At 51.0% G+C, this 20,269-nt stretch overlaps 1 protein-coding gene across 1 annotated transcript in view; it reads right to left on the bottom strand.

The window, feature by feature from the left end:
* Window positions 1-10,115: 10,115 nt before the first annotated feature.
* Window positions 10,116-20,269, bottom strand: part of NTN3 (netrin 3) — a 67,237-nt gene continuing 57,083 nt past the window's right edge. The window contains exons 6-7 of the mRNA XM_065412503.1: window positions 14,671-14,745; window positions 10,116-10,444 (exon numbers count right to left, since the gene is read on the bottom strand). Of these exons, the coding sequence (XP_065268575.1) occupies window positions 10,116-10,444; window positions 14,671-14,745 (404 nt within the window). The remainder of the gene's footprint in view (window positions 10,445-14,670; window positions 14,746-20,269) is intronic.

The following is a 20,269-nucleotide window of genomic DNA, read 5'->3' as shown; positions in this document are numbered from 1 at the left end:
AACAAAAGAAATAAATCAGCGTTTCAGCTCCTGGATATTTTCAAGATCTGGACTTTTCGTTCTGATTTGAGATGGAGAAAAAAGTTGAATTCTCGAAAATATGTGCAGGATTAAAAAAAAACATTTCCCAGCAAGCTCCAGGAGGATCCCAGCACCTACCACATTGGGGCTTGTCCATGACTGGGGCTCCTGGCAATACAGTAATACAAATAATAAATTACAACACACAGGGGGTGGAGCAGGAGGAGAGTTCTAGCGTTGCTGAATCTATCCAAGTGAAGTCCAAGAGCACGGTGCCCAACCTAATACTAGCCGCAGCCAACACCTCCTTTTCTGTAGCCATCACAGGAAATTCCTGGCTATGTCTGCACCCCCTTGTAACCTCATCCCTGTCTCCCAGAACAGAGCGTCCCTGCACTGCCACTCTCGGAAAGTCAGCAGTGATATTTACAGGCAGATGCACTCACCAGGTCCTAGCCAAGAGCAGGAAGTAGCAGCTAGCCTGGGAGTGACCAGGGTCAGAGCTGGGCCATGAGGTAGAGTCCCAGCTTGGGATGGTGGAGGTTCTGACACCTCAGTTTCTTTCTTTCTTTTAACTCATTCTCTGCATCGCTACAGCAGTGGGAAAACCTGCGCTGAAGGAAGCCAGTGGGTTTCACCAGATGGCCACCCCTCTGACCCGAGCCGTTCCCTGTCTTTAACTCTTCCTTACAAAAACACAGGGCAGGCCAGCCAATCAATTAATGGTTTCCTCATGTTCCCTGTACACTTGGCCTGATGTAGGAAACCTCCCTCGTTTTGCTACTTGGCCTTCCCTTGCTGCGTGTGACTTGACCAAGCCAAAGGGATGTGGGGTGGGAGGAGGGGTTAGGTGGCCATAACACTGCCTGAAGAGAGTTGCATCTTCATTGGGAAGATGCAACATTAATTGCCAAACCTGACAAAACACCCTCCCCGCCAGCAATGCTGCAAGCAAAGCAAACACATTGTCTCCAGCCAGTGGCATAGCCAGGTCCAAAGTGCAGGGGGAGCAAACCTAAAAAAGGCGCCCCCCTTGGCGCCTCCTCTGGCCACGCCCCCCCCTTGGTTCCTCCTCCGGCCGTGCCGCGCCCACCCCCCCTTGGCTCCTCCAGCCACGCTGCGGCCATGCTGCGCCCCCCCTCGGAGGGGCTCGGTCCGGGGGGAGGGGGCCAGGGGCAGGCTGGCGGCGAAGGCTAGCTGGCGCTGACGGCTCCCCCCGGCGGAGCAGCAGGCACAGCCTTCGGGGAGGCCGGAGGGCTCCTCATGGCAGAGGTAGGGGGAAAGCTGCACACCTCTAGCCGCGTTCCGGGAACTGGGGCCGCCGCCCTGAGGCCGGAGCCGTTGGGGCCGGGGGTGCTCGGCCGGCGCCACTCGGCCAGGGCCGGAACCGGGGCCGGCGTGCTCGGCCGGAACCGGGGCCGCTGGGGCCGGAGCCACCAGGGGTGCTCGGCCGGCACTGCTGGGGTCAGGGCCGAGCCGGGCCGGAGCCTCCAAAGCCGGGAGCGGGCCGGCGCTGTGGGGCCCAGGCCAAGCCCGAGCCGCTGGGGCCGGAGCCGCCAGGGGTGCTCGGCCGGCGCCGCTGGGGCTGGGGCCGGAGCCGCCAGGGCCGGGAGCGGGCCGGCGCGCTCGGCTGGAGCCGCCAAGGCCGGGAGCGGGCCGGCGCTGCAGGGCCCAGACTGAGCCGGAGCCGCCAGGGTGCTCGGCCGGCTCCGCTGGGGCCGAGCCGGGCCGGAGCTGCCAGGCCCGGGAGCGGGCCGGCGCGCTCGGCCAGAGCCTTCAAGGCCGGCACCGCGGGGTCCGAGCCGAAGCCGCTGGGGCCAGAGCCACCGGGGTGCTCGGCCGGTGCCGCTGGGGCCGAACTGGGCCGGAGCTGCCAGGGCCGGGAGCGGGCCGGTGCGCTCGGCCGGCGCCGCGCCGGGCCAGAGCTGCCAGGGCCGGGAGTGGGCCCACGTGCTCGGCCGGAGCCGCCAAGGCCGGGAGCGGGCCGGCGCCGCGGGGCCCGGGCCGAGCCGAAGCTGCTGGGGCCGAGCCGCGCCAGAGCCGCCAGGGCCGGAAGCGGGCCAGCGCGCTCGGCCGGAGCCACCGGGGCCGGGACCGGGCTGGCGCCCCGGGGCCGAGCCGAGCCGGGGCCGCTGGGGCCGGCCGGAGCCGCTTGGCCGGGGCCAGTGGGAGCTGCTCGGCCAGGGCCGGACTGGGCCGCGTCGCGCCTCGTCTCCCCGGAGCCCTCCTTCTCGCGTCTCCCCCTCCAAGTTTACCTGCTGCTGCTGCCGGCCTGCCCCCTGCTTGTTTTTAGACTTCCCGCGAACGTGTGATTCGCAGGAAGCAGGGGAGGGGGGAGAGCAGGGGGGCGGACCGTTCAGGGGAGGGGAGGAGGAGGAAGTGAGCTAGGGAAGGGGTGGACAGCTGCGGGGCCCGTTTAGGCGCCGCTTTTCAAAAATGTTATGAGGGGAAGCGGCTGCTTCCCCTGCACCCCACTAGCTACGCTAGTGTCTCCAGCACACTTTATACAATTATGTGCGTGTATAACAGATTTGCATTGTGCCTGTTGCATCGCCCTCTAGTGGCTACTCCACAATTAGGATAACAGTCTTTTGTTGCTGCCAATGCATGGAAGTCTAGATCAGTCATCTCAAACTTTTGTAGTGGTGACCCCTTTCACACAGCAAGCCTCTGAGTGCTACCCCCACTTTATAAATTAAAAACACTTTTTAAAATATTTAACACTATTATAAATGCTGGAGGTGAAGCAGGGTTTGGGGTGGAGGCTGACAGCTCGTGACTCCCCAGGTAATAGCCTTGTGATCCCCTGAGGGGTCATGATCCCCAGTTTGAGAACCCCTGGTCTAGAGAGTGCCATGGTATAAGGTAAGTTTTATGGGCACAGACTGGGATTTCAAAGGAGTTAAGCACCCAGATCTCATTGAATTCCAATGGGAATTGGGTGCCTAACTCCCTTAGTCTCTTTTGGAAATCCTAGCCTCAGTTAACTAACTTCCTCCAAGATGTCAGGGAGGGTCAGGCTGGCTCACTCTCCATCAGTGTCTCTGGCTTTCCTGTGCCTGGAGCTGTGGGGCACAGTGATCAGTGGGCAGCTAAGTAAGTGATGGGGGTAGTGACAGTGGCATGCCTGGATATACTATCTCATCCTGTCCGCAGCCAGAGCAATGCGTCTCTAGGAATAGGGCACAGTGTTCTTGGTCAGATGGCTCCAGAAGTGGAACAAAACCTGCTGGGCCTCAGGCATTAGTGTACCTCAGTCCCTTCTATTCTCTACCTGTGGCACAGAACAGCCTCGTCTCCTGAGGGCTGTAATACTTTGGTCTTATTTTTATTGTTGGCTTTAGTGTGCAAGTGACTGGGTTGTGTTGGTGGCCTGTGACAAACAGGAGGTCAGACTGAATGAGCTGGTGGACCCTCTGGCCCTAAACTCTACAAATTTCAGGGCAATCCTTAACTGTAGCTCTGGTGCCTAGGCATTATGAGAGGCACATTAAAAATGCTGGTGAGGATAGACAGACAGACAGATTAGATTAAAAGTATGTTTGCAGTGTTGTTGTAGCTGTGTTGGCCCTGGCTATTCGAGCGGCAAGGTGGGAGAGGTGATATCTTTCATTGGACCAACTTCTGTTGGCGAGAGAGACAAGCTTTCCAGCTCCACAGAGCTCTGCTTCAGGGCTTAAAAGGAAGACGCATCAATAGAAGAGATTCGATTTAGATTAACCAAAGAATATTCAATCATCGAGCCGCATGTAACAAACTAAGCCTGACTTCTCCCCAGCCTGCTAGGTCCTTTAGAACCAGGAGAGTGGATGGGGGCTGGTGGTGTGACTCACTTGGAATTTCAGGGTTGAATTTTTGATTAAATCCTCACAAGAGGCTATTAAGGAAACCTGGTAACTCCAGAGTTAGAGGTAAAGTCTGTCATCGATTAAAACCACCTTCAGAGCTGGCAGTAAATGGCTGTTCTCAGCGGCCAGAGGCGAGGTGCGCCAGGGCTTTGTATGGAAGAAGTGGCATTTAGTATGGACTGGAAGAAGGGTCAAGAAGTGACAAAAGTGAGAAAATTTGCTCAGGAAGCTTTGAGGTTAATATGCTATTGAGGTTAATATGCCTGCTAGTCAGTGGCACCCACTATTTTCAGAGTCTGTTTCTAAATAGCTTATAAAGGGTTAATAAAATGTTAATAGATGGTTTAATAAATAGTCCATCATTTATTACAGATTGTTATACAATCCAACAGGTCAATAGATTACATATAATCATCTGTAACACTGCCTCCTGATTTGTTTATAACCCACTGTCACACATACCACTCATATCTGTCACATGCTTATAGCATCTGTTAATTATTTATCCACCTTTTGTAAACTTTTTGTAAGAGGACCCTTACTATAAGTGCGACCAGTAAGTGTGTGCATGCTCCATCCCCTACTCGCCTCAATGGCAGTTTTCTGTGTGGTTACTGACCAGCCTTTCTTTAAGCTTCACCAAGTGGAGGGAAATGGGCTCTTTGCTGTACCACTTTCAGAGGTCTGAGCCAGCTCCTCAGCTGTTGTAGACTGTTGTAATTCCATGCAGCCATGCTGATCTACACCAGCTGAGGAGCTGCCCAGGCATTTTTCATAATCAAAGGTGGCGCTAGTAACAAAGCTACAGGCAATTTTAAAAATACGACAGCACATTTTCTACTGGTGCAAACTTCCCCAAGTCCAGTGATTGCCATGGAGCTGCACCAATCGTTGCCAGCAGAGAGTTGGCCTCAGTGCCTGATTTTGGTTTCACTCATACACCCATGTCTAGTTACTGAAGCAAATGGGGTTGCACCAGCGTAAAATGCGGGTAAGAGTGACCTTCACTCCTGTGCAGAATACCAGCCCAAAGTCTAGGCACCACTCAGAGCAGGTGGGACTTAATCAGTGTGCATAGGCCCAGGGGTGAATTTCATTTAAGTGAGCTCAGAATCAGGGCCCTTGGTTTTGATCTTGATGGGATCCCTTGAGCCTCTTCCTTTGGAATCCAGCCTGGGTCTCAGTGCCTCCCACCCCGCAAACTCACAGATCTTCAGCTGATGTAAATAAGCACATTTACCCCAGCTGTGCTGAGCACCTGCCTTGTGCTCTGCGTGAGGCATTCTTTCAAGAGGCCTTACTGGTGCAATTAAGAAGCAGCAGAACCCATGTCCGGTGTCATCAGCAGTTTAGCATCAAAAGCCAAATGCAAACTGCAGTCTCAGGGAAAGAAAACACCAATTTAGGCAGGCAATACACATTAGACTCGTGTTATTAAAAACAATAATAATAAAAAAGAAAAAGTACATATCTTATATATGTTACACTATGTTCCATAACATTGTTTGTTATTTTTTTACATATTCAACAGTATTAAATGGAGATGGCCTGGTCCATAGCCTCCCTCCAATTCTTTTGCTCTGTTGCATTTTGGAAACTATTGACACGACATACATGTTATAACCTAGAGGTCCAAAGCTGGCCTGAGAAGAGGGACAGGGAGATGGTGTTTCTTGCAGCGGGCTCAGCCCATGTCATACCATTCTGGGTGCCCAAACGTTGCAATGTTCAAGGGCAACTTGCCAGAACACCAAAAACTGTCCTGAATCTGCCCTTATATGGTTGTATGTTTAAATACAAAGTAAAGGCACACAGTCATAGACTGCGAGTCTCCAAGCAGCCTAGGGGCTGTAGATGTGCCTCTTTAATTAGAGCAGCATCTAACTCCCCTAGACAGCTTTGCAAATGTCAACCATAGCATTTACCTGCTCAGTAAAGGAATATGACGCGAAATGGCTTGTGGTCTGAGTTCACCAGCTGTCAAACCCTACAGTTTCGTCCTCACCTGGTACGGAGAGAGCAGCAGTGAGCTGTGTTTTAGGCTGGGCTGGGCTGGATTTGACCCTTAGGCTGCAGTCTGGGCACCCAAGGTTCATAAGCTACAGCAGTGAAATCCATCCCTTGTACAGATGGTCAGCAGGCAGCTTCAGCACCCCTGCAGCCCCACTCCGGGTGTAGGTGCGATTTAAGATGCACTTGTGCCGCAGCTCTATGTGGGGTGAGTTCCCTCCCCCCAAAAATACAGCCCAAGTGACATTTAGTGCATGAGAAAGTGAGAAATTCTCTGCAGCACATTCACCCAGGAGCATCCGTTCTCAGTGACCATGCAAAACCCATAAAAAAAACCCTTCTCTTGGTTTGTGCCTAGCAGCTTGGGAGTTAAGCGGTTACTGTGACAGCTGCACACCTTCCTGTTTGCTTTGAGAGGGTCTTTGTTGCAGAACAGGAACAGCAACACACGTGCGCACACACACAGATACACACACACACTCCGTCTCCCCTACCCCCAAGAAACTAGGGACAGCGAAAGTGACGGCGACTGTGCCCATAGAAGCCAGCAGAACAAGCCTCTTTAGGCTTCAATGGGAGTTGACCGGGGCCCATCACGCCACTGCAGAGGCCTGTGGGCCTGATTCTCACCTAGCCTAAACCCTGTGTGCTGCAAGGGGGTGTCAAGCACTCCCATTCCTGGGCCAGCTCCTCGGCTGATGTGAAGTAGAAGTGCTTCTATTGCCCTCCGTGGAGTTATGACAGGCTGCAACAACTGAGGGTCTGGCCCATTAGTTGGTAACGGGTTGCATGACCACGTTGCACTAGTGTAACTGACTGCACACAGGGTAAGGTGGGGGTGGACCAGGTTCTGTGGCTCACCAACACTGGAGGGATGGGAAGGTAGAGTCACATTAGGCTAAAGCAGGGAATGGGTACTCTGTGCATTTTCCCCATCAACTGGCACCTGAACAGATTGTGCGCCACCCTTGTCCCCCCACCTGAGAGCACAGGGGCTGCATGTGGAGCAGGAGGGGACATGACGTTTGTTCTCACTATGTGGCTGTAATTCACAGGAACATTTTAAACAGAAAGTACCTGTAACATTTAACGCCAGGAGCGAGCGAGTTCGCTCAAAGCCCTGTCAAGCTGCTACATCAACGCAGGTGACCCGAGGGATGAGCAGTTACTATGCTACGAATGGCCAGTGTCACAACTGTGTTAGAAACACACGAGTCTGTTACTTGTCAAGGCGCCTGTGGCCATTATGTCAATTACTACATTCAGTGCAACTCTGGGAGCCCTGCCCCCCATATCATCACCAGCTCACAGGTTAGTAACCTGGCGTTGGGCATTCACGCCGCTCCACCATGCCCTAGCCAGTATTCCGGTGTCCCAGGAGACAGGTCTTGGCCTCCCACCCCTCCCTGCAGTAGGCAGCTGTCACGCTAGCTTATTCTGCAGTCAGACTCTATGTGCCCCTTTGCATGTATCAGCAGTAGGTAGGGGGATTGACACGGAATGGAGGGGGCATTGGTATGGCTCAGAGGCCAAAAATGAGCCCTGAAGGCTGCTAGAGTGTTGTTCTGCTAGAATACATTAGTAGGGCCATAAACAAAATGGGCTTTATTTGTAACCCTACAATAATAAACCATTGTACAGCTCCTTCCCTAAGCATAGTCAGAAATGGCATTGCAGCTGCTTACACCAGGCCTGAGTTTGCCCCATGGTGTAAATTGGTTAGGAAATGACAGTTCCTAGCACAGCAATGGCTTTGGGGGGGGGGGGGGGTCAACTCCTGAGGTCAGTTACATCTGTGTAAATCCAGGGTACCTCAGGTGGCTTTAATGGTGTTGCTCTGGAATTACATGGGTGTCAATGAGATCAGAATCAGGGCTTTGGTGTTCAGTGGGTGTGCAAAATATGTGTGACACAGCACACTGTGGGTCTGGTCCTGATCACACTTATACCGGGTAAATGAGGAGTAACTGCACTCAAGTCAAGCAAGTTGCACTGGTGTAAAATTGGTATGAGAGGAGAATCAGGCTGCAGTGTGAACTCAAGCCCCCATGGAGAAAAGGGTGGGTTTTTTGCAATTGACTTCAACAATTGGCCAGGTATTGGCATTGTAAGTAAACATGGCCCCACATGTATGGTCCCAGGTGACATGAATTGCTGGGGCGGGGGGGAATAGAATGTGATTCAAAGACCATCCCATGATGGAGGCTGAATGTAAATAACATGAGTAGTGACTAGGTGTCAGGAATGTGCATTTCCACTCTGCTCCTTGTACTAATGCAAACACAAGGGTGCGCCTGCTAGTACTATCTGCAGTGAGAACAGCAAAAGCAGGCACTGGGCAAACTAGTCCAGCCAGCACACCTCGCGTGAGCATTTGCTAGTCTGTCTCTGGTCCTCCCACAGCTATACAATTTTGATTTTCAGCAACCCCTTGTTCTGCCAGCTTTCATGGGCCTTCAGTGCATGACATTCCTGACCTCAAAGAGCTTTGCTAAGCCAATTCTGGGCCTTCAGCCAGCTCTGTATTAGTACCTTAATCATGCCCCAAAACACCTCCTGGTGTTCAGTCCTGCATCACCATAGAGGTCACCTCAGTCTGGCCTCAAAACACTCTCTTCCATTCCTGAGCTAAAACACAATTCTGCCAGTATCTTAACCTGCAAAGGCCCCTGTGCCAGGCCTGGGCCCTCACACAGCTCTGCCAACAAGCCTCAGTCTTAAACTGCTCTACAGCGTAACATCTCCCTGAGCCACAGGTGTCCACAGCAATTGGTTTACAGGGATCATCCCGCCACACACTGTTTTCAGGCTGCTCCGTTATCTTGCTGCACCATTTCCTGCTCTCTGAGTAGATCCAATCCAACAGCCACCCAGGCCCACTCTGTGCCCATTTGGAATGTGCCTGTGTCAAGGGACTACAATTCCCTTGCCCTGGTGAACTAGAGCTTCTCACCGTAACCACCAGTGCATTAGCTTTGCTTTATCAATCCTGCCCCCTTGAGACTCAGAGGGCTGGGGAAGCATAGAAACACCCTGAGGACTTGATCTTCCTGGGATTTCACCTTCTGCCCCCATTTACACCTCTGCAAAACATTGTCCAAGTCCGAATGGCAGCTTTTCACAGTCCTTTGGCCCAGATGAAAATAACTACACTGGGTGAAAAGCAGGGCAGAATCAGGCCCACAGCTGAATTATGCATGTCGAGCCAGATCCTCAGCTGATGCAAATTGGCTGATTTGCACCAGCTGAGGATCTGCCCCCACAAACGTACACATTTTCTGAGAGGATATAAGAAGGCCTTTGGCAGTGACCATGGCTAAGACCAGTCTGCAGGTGGGGGCTGGTGCATTCCAGCAGTGGCTGAATAAACCCAAAGGGCCTGATTCTCACTGTGTCACATCAGGGAAATCAATGATGGTGTATCAACATAAACATGATGTAACTGGCAAATTAGACACTTTGGTTTTTCATGGAACTCCAGGGCTGGAATCTCCTCTCATACTGTATGCATATGGAAATCTATTAGCAAGCCATGCACTTACTCCTTACCTATACCAGTATATATGACAGAAGAATCTGACCCTCTATGTCCAATGCTTTTGCTTTCCCTTCAGGGTGACCTGAAATAGGGTAGAAGATGGGAATGGGGGAAGTTAAGTCAGGGAAGTTCTCTGGCCTGTGCTATGCAGGAGGGCAAACGAGATGATCACAGTGGTCTCTTTTGGCCTCATAATCCATGAACTGACACCAGGCTAGTCTCAGCTGCTATGGATGGGAAGGGGACTGAAGAGCTTAGACTAGTCCACACCCAGGTATACCGTGGCTGAGCGAAGAGCTGAGGACTTGCGCTCGGACACTGGGACCAGGCAGGGCATGGAGCTCACCCCCGAAAGTGAAGAGAGATCAGAAAATGAGACGCCCACAGGAGAGGGGCCCTGACGGAGAGGCCTTTTGCTTATATCCTCTGAGCAACTTCAGACCTAGCAACACTGAGCTCATCCTCCACTTCACTCCTCTTTAAAGGCTTGTCCTTACTGTGTTACTTTTAATCAACATTAAGGACACACACCCCCCCAGGCACACCCAGGCCTTCACGCACACAAAGGAACCCATCGCAAATATACACTATAGACAGGAGAGTCTGTTCACGCTATATATATATACAGAGTCTCTGGGGAACAGTCTGAAGAATGCGCATAGGGCGGGGACTTTAGTAAGCGACAGACACAAAGCCCATCATGGTTTCAAACACTTCCCCTTCTTCTCCCGCCGCTGCAGTTTCCGCAGACGCCGGGTCCAGGCATCCCGCCATTGGATGACCAGGCTGTTCTTGTCAGCCATGAGTCCTGGCCGGTCAGTGGGGTTTTCGCTGATCCCCATGACAAGGTATTTTCTGCTGATTTGGATCTTGGGGCACTTGCAGGCCAGGTCTTTCATGTGGATCCACAGGAAGTTATCACCACGCTTCACACGCTCATCGCGGCACTTGTAGACCGAGAGGACGTTGACAGTGAACTTAGCCCAGTTGGCCACTGTCTCCATGTCTAAGACATTCACTTGGACAACTGGGGGAAGAGACAAAGAGACGCTGAGAGTGGAGCAAGAGTCAGCGATGATACTCTCCTCCCCGACCCCCTTGTTCTGGCAACAGGCAAATTTCCATGGCTCAATCTTTGCGGGATTGTTTCTGCTCTGACAGGGGAACCATCCACCCTTTAAGAAAAGGCTCTATCCTGTTTCCCTGCAGCTTCTTGATGGACCAATTCCACAAGATCTAGTTATGTCTTCTCACCACAACACTCGGTGACTTGGCATTAGAGACTGTAAGCAGGCGTGGACTCACCCCTGCGGCGCCTCCTGCTGGTCGTACCGGGAATTAGCTCACCAGCCTCTGGAGCGCCCTCTGCAGGCCGGTGATCCGCCTGTCATTGGCCCCGTGTCCCTCCCGGACCCCGGTGCCCTTGGCTTAGGTGCTGCCCCCCCCGGCAGTACCCCACTCTTTCTCTGGGTCTCCCCACCCAGGGGAACCCCCACCTCCTATCCCAATGTCGCCTCAGTTATGGCTACTGCCAGTCACCATCTAGCCCCCGTGCCCTGGGGCAGACTGCAGTCTATCAGCCAATCATCACTGGCAACAAGGGGTTTGGACTGGCTGCCTTTACCCACCCTCAGGTTGCCCCTGTGCAACCCCAATACCTATGTGGCCCTAGGACCAGGCCCTGCAGCCTGGGGAGTTGCTGGCCTAGGGCTTCCCAGCCCTGCCTCACTCTATGTCCCCAGTGAGTTCCCTGCAGTCAGGCCTGTCTCTCTCTACAGTCAGAGGGAGACTGCTCTGCTCTGGCTACCCTGGCCTTCTTATAAGGCTGAGTGGCTCAGTTTGGGGCGTGGCCCCAGCTGCAGCCACTTCCCCAATCAGCCGGGGTTTTGCTCCTTTTTACCCAGCCCCAGCCCTCTGCAGGGCTTTTCCAACCCCTTCAGAGCTGGAGCGGGCGTTCACCCCGCTACAGAGACGCTTGGAATTTTCCATCAAAACAGTTTTTGGGGATGAGAAATGGCTTTGTGATGAAAACAAAAATGCCCCAAATACATTTTTCAGTAAAAAAATTCTAGTTGTGGTAAAATTTCCAACAAAAAATGAAAAAAAAAAATCACCAACTTTTTTTGTTTTTGTTTTTTATGAAAAACTGGAAAATTTACCTCCCTCTCCCTCCAAACTCATATCAATTTTCCAAAATTGCCAGTGAAAAGTAATTAGCATTTTTTGACCAGCCTTATTCAGCACGGCTATCCCCATGCTTCTTAAAGCAACAGGCCCCCAGGGCACAGCTGTCTGTGGTCCAGAGGATGACTGGGACTGCTGAGTGCTCAGAAAAGGCAGACTTCAGGAGCCTACTGAGCCTCCAAATTCCACCTGCACTGCAGGAGGACAAGATGTTGCTTAATTTTCCTTTTCAGACACGCTTTGCTAGTCAGTGACATTCACCCTGCTTTTGGGACTTTGATACGGTTCTGAGGTTTGCTGGCCAAACATGATTTCATCTCAGGCCAGGTGCATGAGGAAGGGGCAGGATGGTGGTGAAACCAAAGTGGAAAGGCAGTGATTTGGCCCTGGAAGACACAGGGCAGCAAAAAGAGCTGGAAGGCCTGATTCTCCCTTCACTGACATTGGTGTTAATTGGGGTTAATTTTGTTGAGGTTATGCGGGGGTAAAACCTGTGTCAGGTTTCAGAACGAGGCCACATTAATGCCTCAGACCTCCCCAACCACAACCCAGTGACGGGACTCCCAACAAGCAGTTGTAGCAGATGCTTGGCTGGATGGGCTATGGGTGGTACTGGGTGTTTGTAGCCTGTGACTCAGGAGATGTGCACTCAGTTCCTAGCTCTGTCACAGACTCCTTACATGACCTGGAGCCAGTCACTTACAATCTCTCTGTGCCTCAGTTCTCCATGGGGAGAATGTTTCCCTGGCTCTCAGGAGTGTTGTGAGGATAAAGTCATGCCTATTTGTGAGGTGCTCATATGGGGCCCATAAGTACAAAGAGCAGCTCAGGGATTGAGGAGGAAAATCAGAGGTCACCCTAAAAGAAATAGCTGGAAAGTACCTGGAAATTAGAGTTTTGTGGCTCAATAGATATTTGCTGGTGTAGTGAGGTGGTCACCCCATTCCTGCCCTGAAGGGCTTAAAACAGCCCTGGGAGAGGGCTGTGGTGGGGAAAAGCTAGGCTGATTGGGGAAAGCAGCCACAGATGGGGCCACGCCCCAATCAGGCCACAGCTGGCCTGATAAGAGGGCTGAGGGCCAGAGGCTGAGAAAAAGAGACTCTCTCTCTAGCTCCTGAGAGAGAAGTACTGGGCTGCTTGGGACCTGAGAAGGGTACCTGAGGTGGAACAGTGCTGGGGAAGGGCAGAGGGAGCTGGGGAGCTCCAGCCTAGTAAAACCCCAGGCTGTAGGCCTTGCTAGAAGGCCAAAAAGGGTACTGGAGCTGCAGAGGGGCAGCCCAGAGACAGGCAAAGGCAGCAGGTCCTAACCCCCCTTGCCGATGATGAGTGGTTTACAGACTACAGTTTGCCCCAGTGAGAGGGGGCTAGATGATGACTGGCAGTAGCCACTGAGGCAAGGTGGGTTTAGAGTGTTGGGGGGTTCCCCTGGGAGGGGAGACCCAGAGTGAGGGGGTACTGTGGTGGGCAGGACCCCTGGGCAAAGGGCACCGGGGTCTGGGAAGGACATGGGGCCAGCGGCAGGCGAGACACCGGCCTGCAGAGGGTGCTCCGGGCTGGAAAGAGCTAATTCCCGAGACGGCCAGCAGGAGGCGCTGTGCCGGTGAGTCATCGCCCCGCCACAGCCGGCTAAAACAATTTTGAATTTTTCAACACTGAAATGACCCACATTTAGAATTCCTTTTACGGGGGATCTACAACCTCCCATAAGTCTATTATGGGCACGTATGGCACAGGTGGCTAGCTGGAGCCCTTCCACAGAAAGTCCTGAGAAACATAAATGGGTTAAAGTTGCAAGAAAGTCTAGCTGAATGGAAGGGCTAGTTCTGGTGAGCTCTTCTCTCTCCAAACTCCCATTCACTCCAGCCTCCTCCCCCACCCCCTGACTCAGAGCCATCTGACAGCCATTTCTATTGCTCTCCACCTTGCCAAAACCATCTTTTCAGATGGAGCCAAGGGTTCCTGTGGAAGATCAATCAAACAGCTCTCTCCAGTGAACCTCCCTCCATGCCCGAGTGTGAATGGCCCCGTGTCACAGTGATTAACAACGTGCAGTCAGCATCCGCCCAGCCTGGCCTCACAGTGGCGATTCACATCAGCTTTCTCCCAAGACCCCTCAGACAACAAGAGTACAGAGAAAATGTTCTTTGTAAGGTATCTGGCAGGCAGGGAGGGACAGAGGGGGAGAGGGCATGGAATGGTTTAAAAGGTTTGCTTTAATGAATTTCATGCTGGTGGAAAGGGCCAGACTGATAGCCCCAGAGACCGAAGGTCTCACTTTGCCTCCACAGCAGGTACCAGATGGGCAGTGGCAGCACTAGCTTCCAGCACTCCCTCATTGGTGCACTTCAGCACTGTAGACGGATGGCCTCAAGAAGTGAGAGGCTCACCTAGACTCCATGTGTATTCGGGGTGAATTTGGGGAAGGAAGGCTTCCCTTGAAGTGTCTGGAAAATTGGCCCCCTTCATTAAATTAAATTAACTCTGAGTAATTGTAGCCCTGACTTCCTGACTGCAGGTGCAAATCAGAGAATGAAAACACCAAATTCTCAGATTCCTGCCCACAAGTGCATATTCAAGCCATCGGACAAGAAAGTCTTTAATTTTTAGCATCTCTACCAACTAGGGTGCTGATTGCCATCTCTTACAGTAAGGGTGAGGGTCAGCTGAGGAAAGACAGGGGATGTGGACACCAGTCCGCCACTGGCCGGAGACCACCATGGGCCATCGAACTACCACCAGATGGCAATGACTTTTGGTCACTGCTGACCTTGGATGCCTCTCTGTGAGCTGCTGGATCTCTGGCTAGATTGAGGCCCAATAAGAGAGGACCAGAGGGTGGGGGAAGCTTGGATGGAGTGAACACAGACTGAATTCTCCTCCCACACCAGAAAAGCGCGACCCATGTAGGGCAGGGTGAGATGTTCTGACAGAACAGGGTGGGACAGTCTAATTCTGCTCCCATCCCAGGATTGGGCTCGCCGATCCAAGGCCTGGCTGCAGGTGTCTACTGGCCCTTTTCCTCGCTCTTCTTCCCTGCGAAGTTGACTTCAGGAAGGAAGAGCTGCTTACCATAATCCTTCTTGCAGTATTTTTTCATATTAATCTTGTAGTTGCCTTTGGCTGGCTTGCAGTACGAATCACAGTCTGCAGAGAAGGAACAGAGCAAACTAAGCGCTGAGTAGTTTCAAACAAACCCCATACAAGCAAAACCATAACAACCGGGGGGAAGGAGAGGCTAGGGGAAGTTTGCATCTCTCACCACTGTACGCTGGCATTAACAATGAATCACCCACCTGGGGCAAAGACCAATAAAAGGCAATATAATTTCATATAGCAGATTTCAGACAAACTGAATCCTCAAATGCTCTAGAGCTTTTGAGCCAGATCCTCAGTTGATGAAGCTCCTCTGACTTCAGCTGAGCTCTACCGATTTACAGCAGCTGTGGATAATAAAACTGTAGAGCTAATAATAAATAACAGCGGTGGCTGAGAGAAATCAAGAGGCACAGATTTTAAACTCTTCAGACAGGGACTGTCTTTGTATGTGTTTGCACAGCTTCTAGCATAATGGATTCTGACTGGGTCTCTTGGGATAATATTTGAGAATATTAAATAATAATAATCATAAGCAAGGGAGAAAATGTATCCTCAGCTTAGATTTGACATGGACAGTGGAGTAATAGAGGCAAGGTGTCCCAGGTGGTAGGAGCAGCAAAGGAGAAGGTTCTTGCACCATCAATAGCCAGATTGTGAGAATGAGGCTGATGCTAGCTAAATAAAGGAGCTGGGAGAGAGGCCCAGAGAGGTCAGATCTTCAGCTGATGTAAATCAGCATAGCTCCATCAAAGCCAACAAAACTACACTGAGTTACACCAGCTGAGATTCTGGCCCCATGTCCCTTAGGATGTGCTGGAGAAAGTCCCAAAGAGGGAGTTAGAACACATTGTACCAAACTCATGTAATTCCACTGAAGTTAAGGGTGTTACTCCAGGGATGAACTTGGCCTATGTAGAATCCTTTTGACCTGTATTCTGATGCAGACGGGAAGTCAGTGGAACTGTCTATGGCATGGGATGGGATCAAGCTTCCTCGTAAGTGTGAGGAGGCAGGAGCAATGCAGTTCTGCACATGCCAGGCCCTGGAGCGCTGGGAAACAGAGGAGGGAGTTGCAGGAGTCCAAGGGAGAGGAGATGCAAAGGGAGAGGTGGTGAAATCAAGGCAGGATCACACAGGAGGAGTGCTGCAGATCTGCAAATATGGGAGATGTGGGAGGAGAAGGAGATTGAAGTCGAGGGTAACACCAAGGCTATGAGTGTGGAGACAACAGGAATGGCAGAGTCCAGCCACAGATAGGCACGTTTGAACACGTTCCATCTCCCCACCCCACAGCACACCAACAGTGTAGGAGGCTGCTCTGCTGCAGGAGGTGTTTCCCTGAATAACCTGAATACACTCCACCTCCCGCCCATGGGGGGCATTGTGCTGCTGGGATGTGGCCGGGGAGGTGTCCTTTGTGGACATGCAGCATCATTCCAGGTCTTTGGCACAGCATAGGGCGTTGCGCTCCCTGATCTGGCCACGTTCCATGGGGCTGGGCTCATGCCATAGGCCAGCCTTTTTATGCCTATTGCTGGAAGCCACAGCTTTGTGTGAAGAGCAGAGCAGTTCTGGAACCTTTCTCCCCAACGTCTTTGATCCCAAGGATTTCCCAAAGCAGCCCCCTCTTCATTCCTTTCTCCTGCCACCGTCCTTTGAACAGCTCAATTTGTCTCTCTCCACACATTTTGCTTAGGTTGTGCTTTTCTGAGCCCATCTTTCTTCCTCTCTTCCCCTCTTGCAGATTCTCTGTCTAGCTTGGCTACATTTCCCCTGGGACAGGGCAAGCAGTCAATGAAGTTCTCTTTGTTTGTGGGTTGCCAGAGGGATCGGAGAGAAAGAAACAAAACAAAACACCAACCTCCCCGTGCCAACTTCCACAAGAAAAAAGGAAGAAAACCAGAAACACAAACGGACCCTGGATTCTGCTGCTCTCTCCCTTTCCGCCCTGCTCCCTTTTATTCTGGCCTTTGTGCTGCCGGCTCCAAATTTGTCACTGATAAAAGCAGCTCAGCACGAAGCTAATTCCCCAGCAAAGAGGAGTGAGCGCTGTCCTCTACCCCAGCTTGCCCTGCCCACCTCGGCTGGGCTCACAGTGCCCAGGGGCCACCGGTCTTTTCCTGCTTCGCTTTGTTCTCCTCTCCCTTTTTATTTAGGGAAGCACAGAGCCACACTCTGGCAACTTTTATGATAAAGACATTTATGCTGGGTTTTTCCATTTCTCTCCCTTCCCTTTTTGAATGAATCTAGTGCTGACAGAGGATGCTTGATTGCCCGTCCTGGGGCCTGAATCCCTTTCTTTATTAACAGAACAAATACAGTATGGGCAGCAGCAGTGGAAGCTTCCTGCACATCCACCGCCACCAATGGATCTGAACCGTGACTCTAAGGCACAGCTCTAGAGAGAGAATAGAGTTCGTTCTCCACGGCCCATTCAGTCCTCGGCTTCTCTGCTGAGTGGGCAGCCCGAGTGCCCTTGGCAATGGTGGTTTTGGGATGTGGACCTTTCTCCCCTGGGAAATGGCCTGAGATGGCCAGCTCATTCCACACGGGCCATGGAGCTGCTGCCAGATGGGGCTGACTTTCTGACAGGGGTGACCTGGGACAGAACTTTATTATGTTTATGCCTTATGGGCAAAATTCACTCCTGTGCAGAGCCTATTTTCAGGGCTTTAGTGGACTTTTGAGACCTTGTGCAAGGAGTGAACTTCACATCATTTTTAACTGTTTTTGGAGAACTGCTCAGTGCTGCTTCTGATCTTGCTGATACTGGCTTTACCTGTCCTGAATTATTCCAGTGGGCTGAAATCTGCTCTTGGCTAAACCAGTACAAATCTAATCCAACTCAGCTGGTTTACACAGCCTTACTGTAGATTTACATCAATGGAAATAGGAGAGAATTTGACTGGTTGATCTTACCTGAGTTACTCTTGATTTACACCAGGGTTTGAAAGACCAGAAGAAAACCCATAATGTCACTGCTATTTTTTTAAATAATTATAGCAAAACTAAACACAACAACAAGTCTACCTAAAAATCTGAAGGCTAAATGTGAAAGGAACAATGGGCAGATTAAAAGTACAGGAACTTCTCCATAGTAGTTTAAGAAATTCTATGGGTCAGATCCTTAATTGGCGTAAATGACTATATTTGGACTCTTTCGTGAGCTAGTTATTCAAGCTAATCAGTTGGAAAGTCTTGGCTCCTATATAGGAGTTATTTCAGGACCAAGTGCTCCAGCCGTGACGAGCAGATTTCATCCCATCAGTTTGGTTGTGTTTATGGTAGAGACACCCCCCCCCCCCCGAAAATCGATTTTCCATTCCACAAAATCTTTGGAGAGCTTGACATTTTTTTTCATCCCAAATGAACAGGAAAAGCCAAAATTTCACAAATTTTCAAAAAACAAAATTCACATTCCCCCCCCCCCCCAGCTTAACCAAAATTTTGTTTTAATTTTGACCATTTATTATTTTTTTAAATGTTTTATTATAAAATAAAATAAATTTCAAAACAACATGTCTGGAAGTTTTGACATTTTTAAACGTTTTTCCCAAAATGAACTTTTATCAAAATTGACACAATTTTGCGAAAAAATTATTTTCATCATGATGGCATTTCTCAATGGCAAATTGTTTTGATGAAAAGTTTTCACCCAGCTCCAGTTTATAGGGCACATGTGAAATGCACCAATTTAAGATATTGTGATTTAGCAACTGCCCCAGCTTCTCCGGTGTGTTAAGGCTGCTTTGTACCATTCTGCTTTAAAGTTGGTCTATTGAATCCTGGGAAGCTCACCCAGTGTAGGTATATAACACACACACACCCCGTCCCTCCTGCCATGGTGGGGAGCATGGCTGAGGCAAGGAGGGCAGCTCTGAGACGTTGCTGTGGGGATGCTCACATGTGGGCTAGGCTAACCTGGGTGCTCAGACCCAGGTACTGATCACCCAGGTTAACTGGGCAGTGTAGCCATAGCCTTGGTGTTCGACATCTGTCCTTAGGCTTCAAATGCAGCATTCAAGGAACCCACAAAGTGCGGGTTTGTCCAGAAGAGGATTCAGGGTGAGTCAAGAATCCCACTGCAAGACCTCATGCCAGTCTCTGCTCTCATTCCTTGATCAGACCTGTGTCACTAATGCAGTGGGGCGCTAAGGGCCCTGTCAGGACCAGCACCTCACTGGGCCAAGTACTGGCTGTATCTGCAGGCAGACTAACTCTCCAGGGGAGAGAATTCACAACAGTAAGTATCAGAGAGCAGCACCAGTCTGGGCAGACGGCACTGGGGCTGGTGGCATAGCACCAAATCACATCCAGCCACAGGACGGGAAGTTGTCCAGAAAGCTGAAAGGAGAGGAGATGCAAAAGAAGGAGGGGGCAGTGCTCGATGGCCATACATGGCCTAGTGTTAGTCTGATTACAGGGACCTGGCTAGGTTCCATCTACACTATAATCTTTATCGGTGTTGGAACGGGGTCAAGTGACAACTGTGTTGTAACCAATCCCCTAACTGGGTTGTAATTGTGGCACACATGGGGTCTAATAGAGACTGTGATGAGTGACAGTTTGCTAACACCTCTCCCTGCAGTGAGCCAGTCGATTATAGTCCTGGGGCAAAGCCCTGGTTGGGGAGAAGAGGTTCATGAGACGTGCAGAGCGGACGGGAAGAGAAGGAGAGACAGAGCAAGCCTGGCAGCTGAAAGGGCTTTGTAGAAACAGAAGTTAAAGCCAACGAGCACTGCCAGGGAGATCTGGCCTGAGAAAGAGCCATAAATCTGAGCCTTTTTTTTTTTTTTGGTATAATAATAATGTTTTTAAGTGCCACAAGATGTAAACTAATCTACTTAGTTAGAAAAACATGTTTCTAGGGAATTGAGCGATTTCTCTTGAAGAAACTGGGAGGGTTTCAGAGGAAAAAGTGAAGTGCTTTAAAAAGACTAGAAATTATTATTAGTACTATTATTTGTAAAAGCTATAAAGATTTCCCAAAGATCACCCCCCCTTCACTGTGCCACCCCACCATTCCATCCCAGTCTCCCCACACACAATGCTACTAGAAGCTTATCAGCTGAAGATTAAGCAGGAACATAACACAGAGGGCTGGGGCAGCGTAAGATGCGGCGGTGGGGGAGAAAAGTTGGCAAGTGGGAGGAATGAGAAATGATGGGGGAAGTGGATGGGGGAGACAGTGGATACAGTTTTCAAAAGTGACAGATTTTTAAAGGTATTTCAGTACCTAAAGATGTAGATAGGCACCTAATGGAATTTTCAAAAGTACTGAGATGCCAAACTCCCTTGGAATCCCATATGACTCCTACCTGCATCTTTAGGCACCAAAATACCTTTAAGAATCCGTCTCCAAGTGTTTTAGGATCCCATCTCCCATTATCAGAAGGGACACAGACACTTGGAAGCCCAAGTCTATGGGCATTTTTGAAAATGGGACTTGGGCTGTTGAAGATTTTCCCCAGTGTCCCAAGATAGAAGGAGGAGGAGTGAGGGAACAGGAGGCTGGAGAGATGAGAGCCTCTCTGCTCTGGTGAAAACCCTGATTCAGCCACAGGCAGCCAGC

This window comes from Emys orbicularis, chromosome 10, assembly GCF_028017835.1.
Source record: "Emys orbicularis isolate rEmyOrb1 chromosome 10, rEmyOrb1.hap1, whole genome shotgun sequence".
NCBI lineage: Eukaryota > Metazoa > Chordata > Testudines > Emydidae > Emys > Emys orbicularis.
The sequence above is the reverse complement of the archived record's forward strand: the minus strand, read 5'-3'. Positions and strand labels throughout refer to the sequence as shown.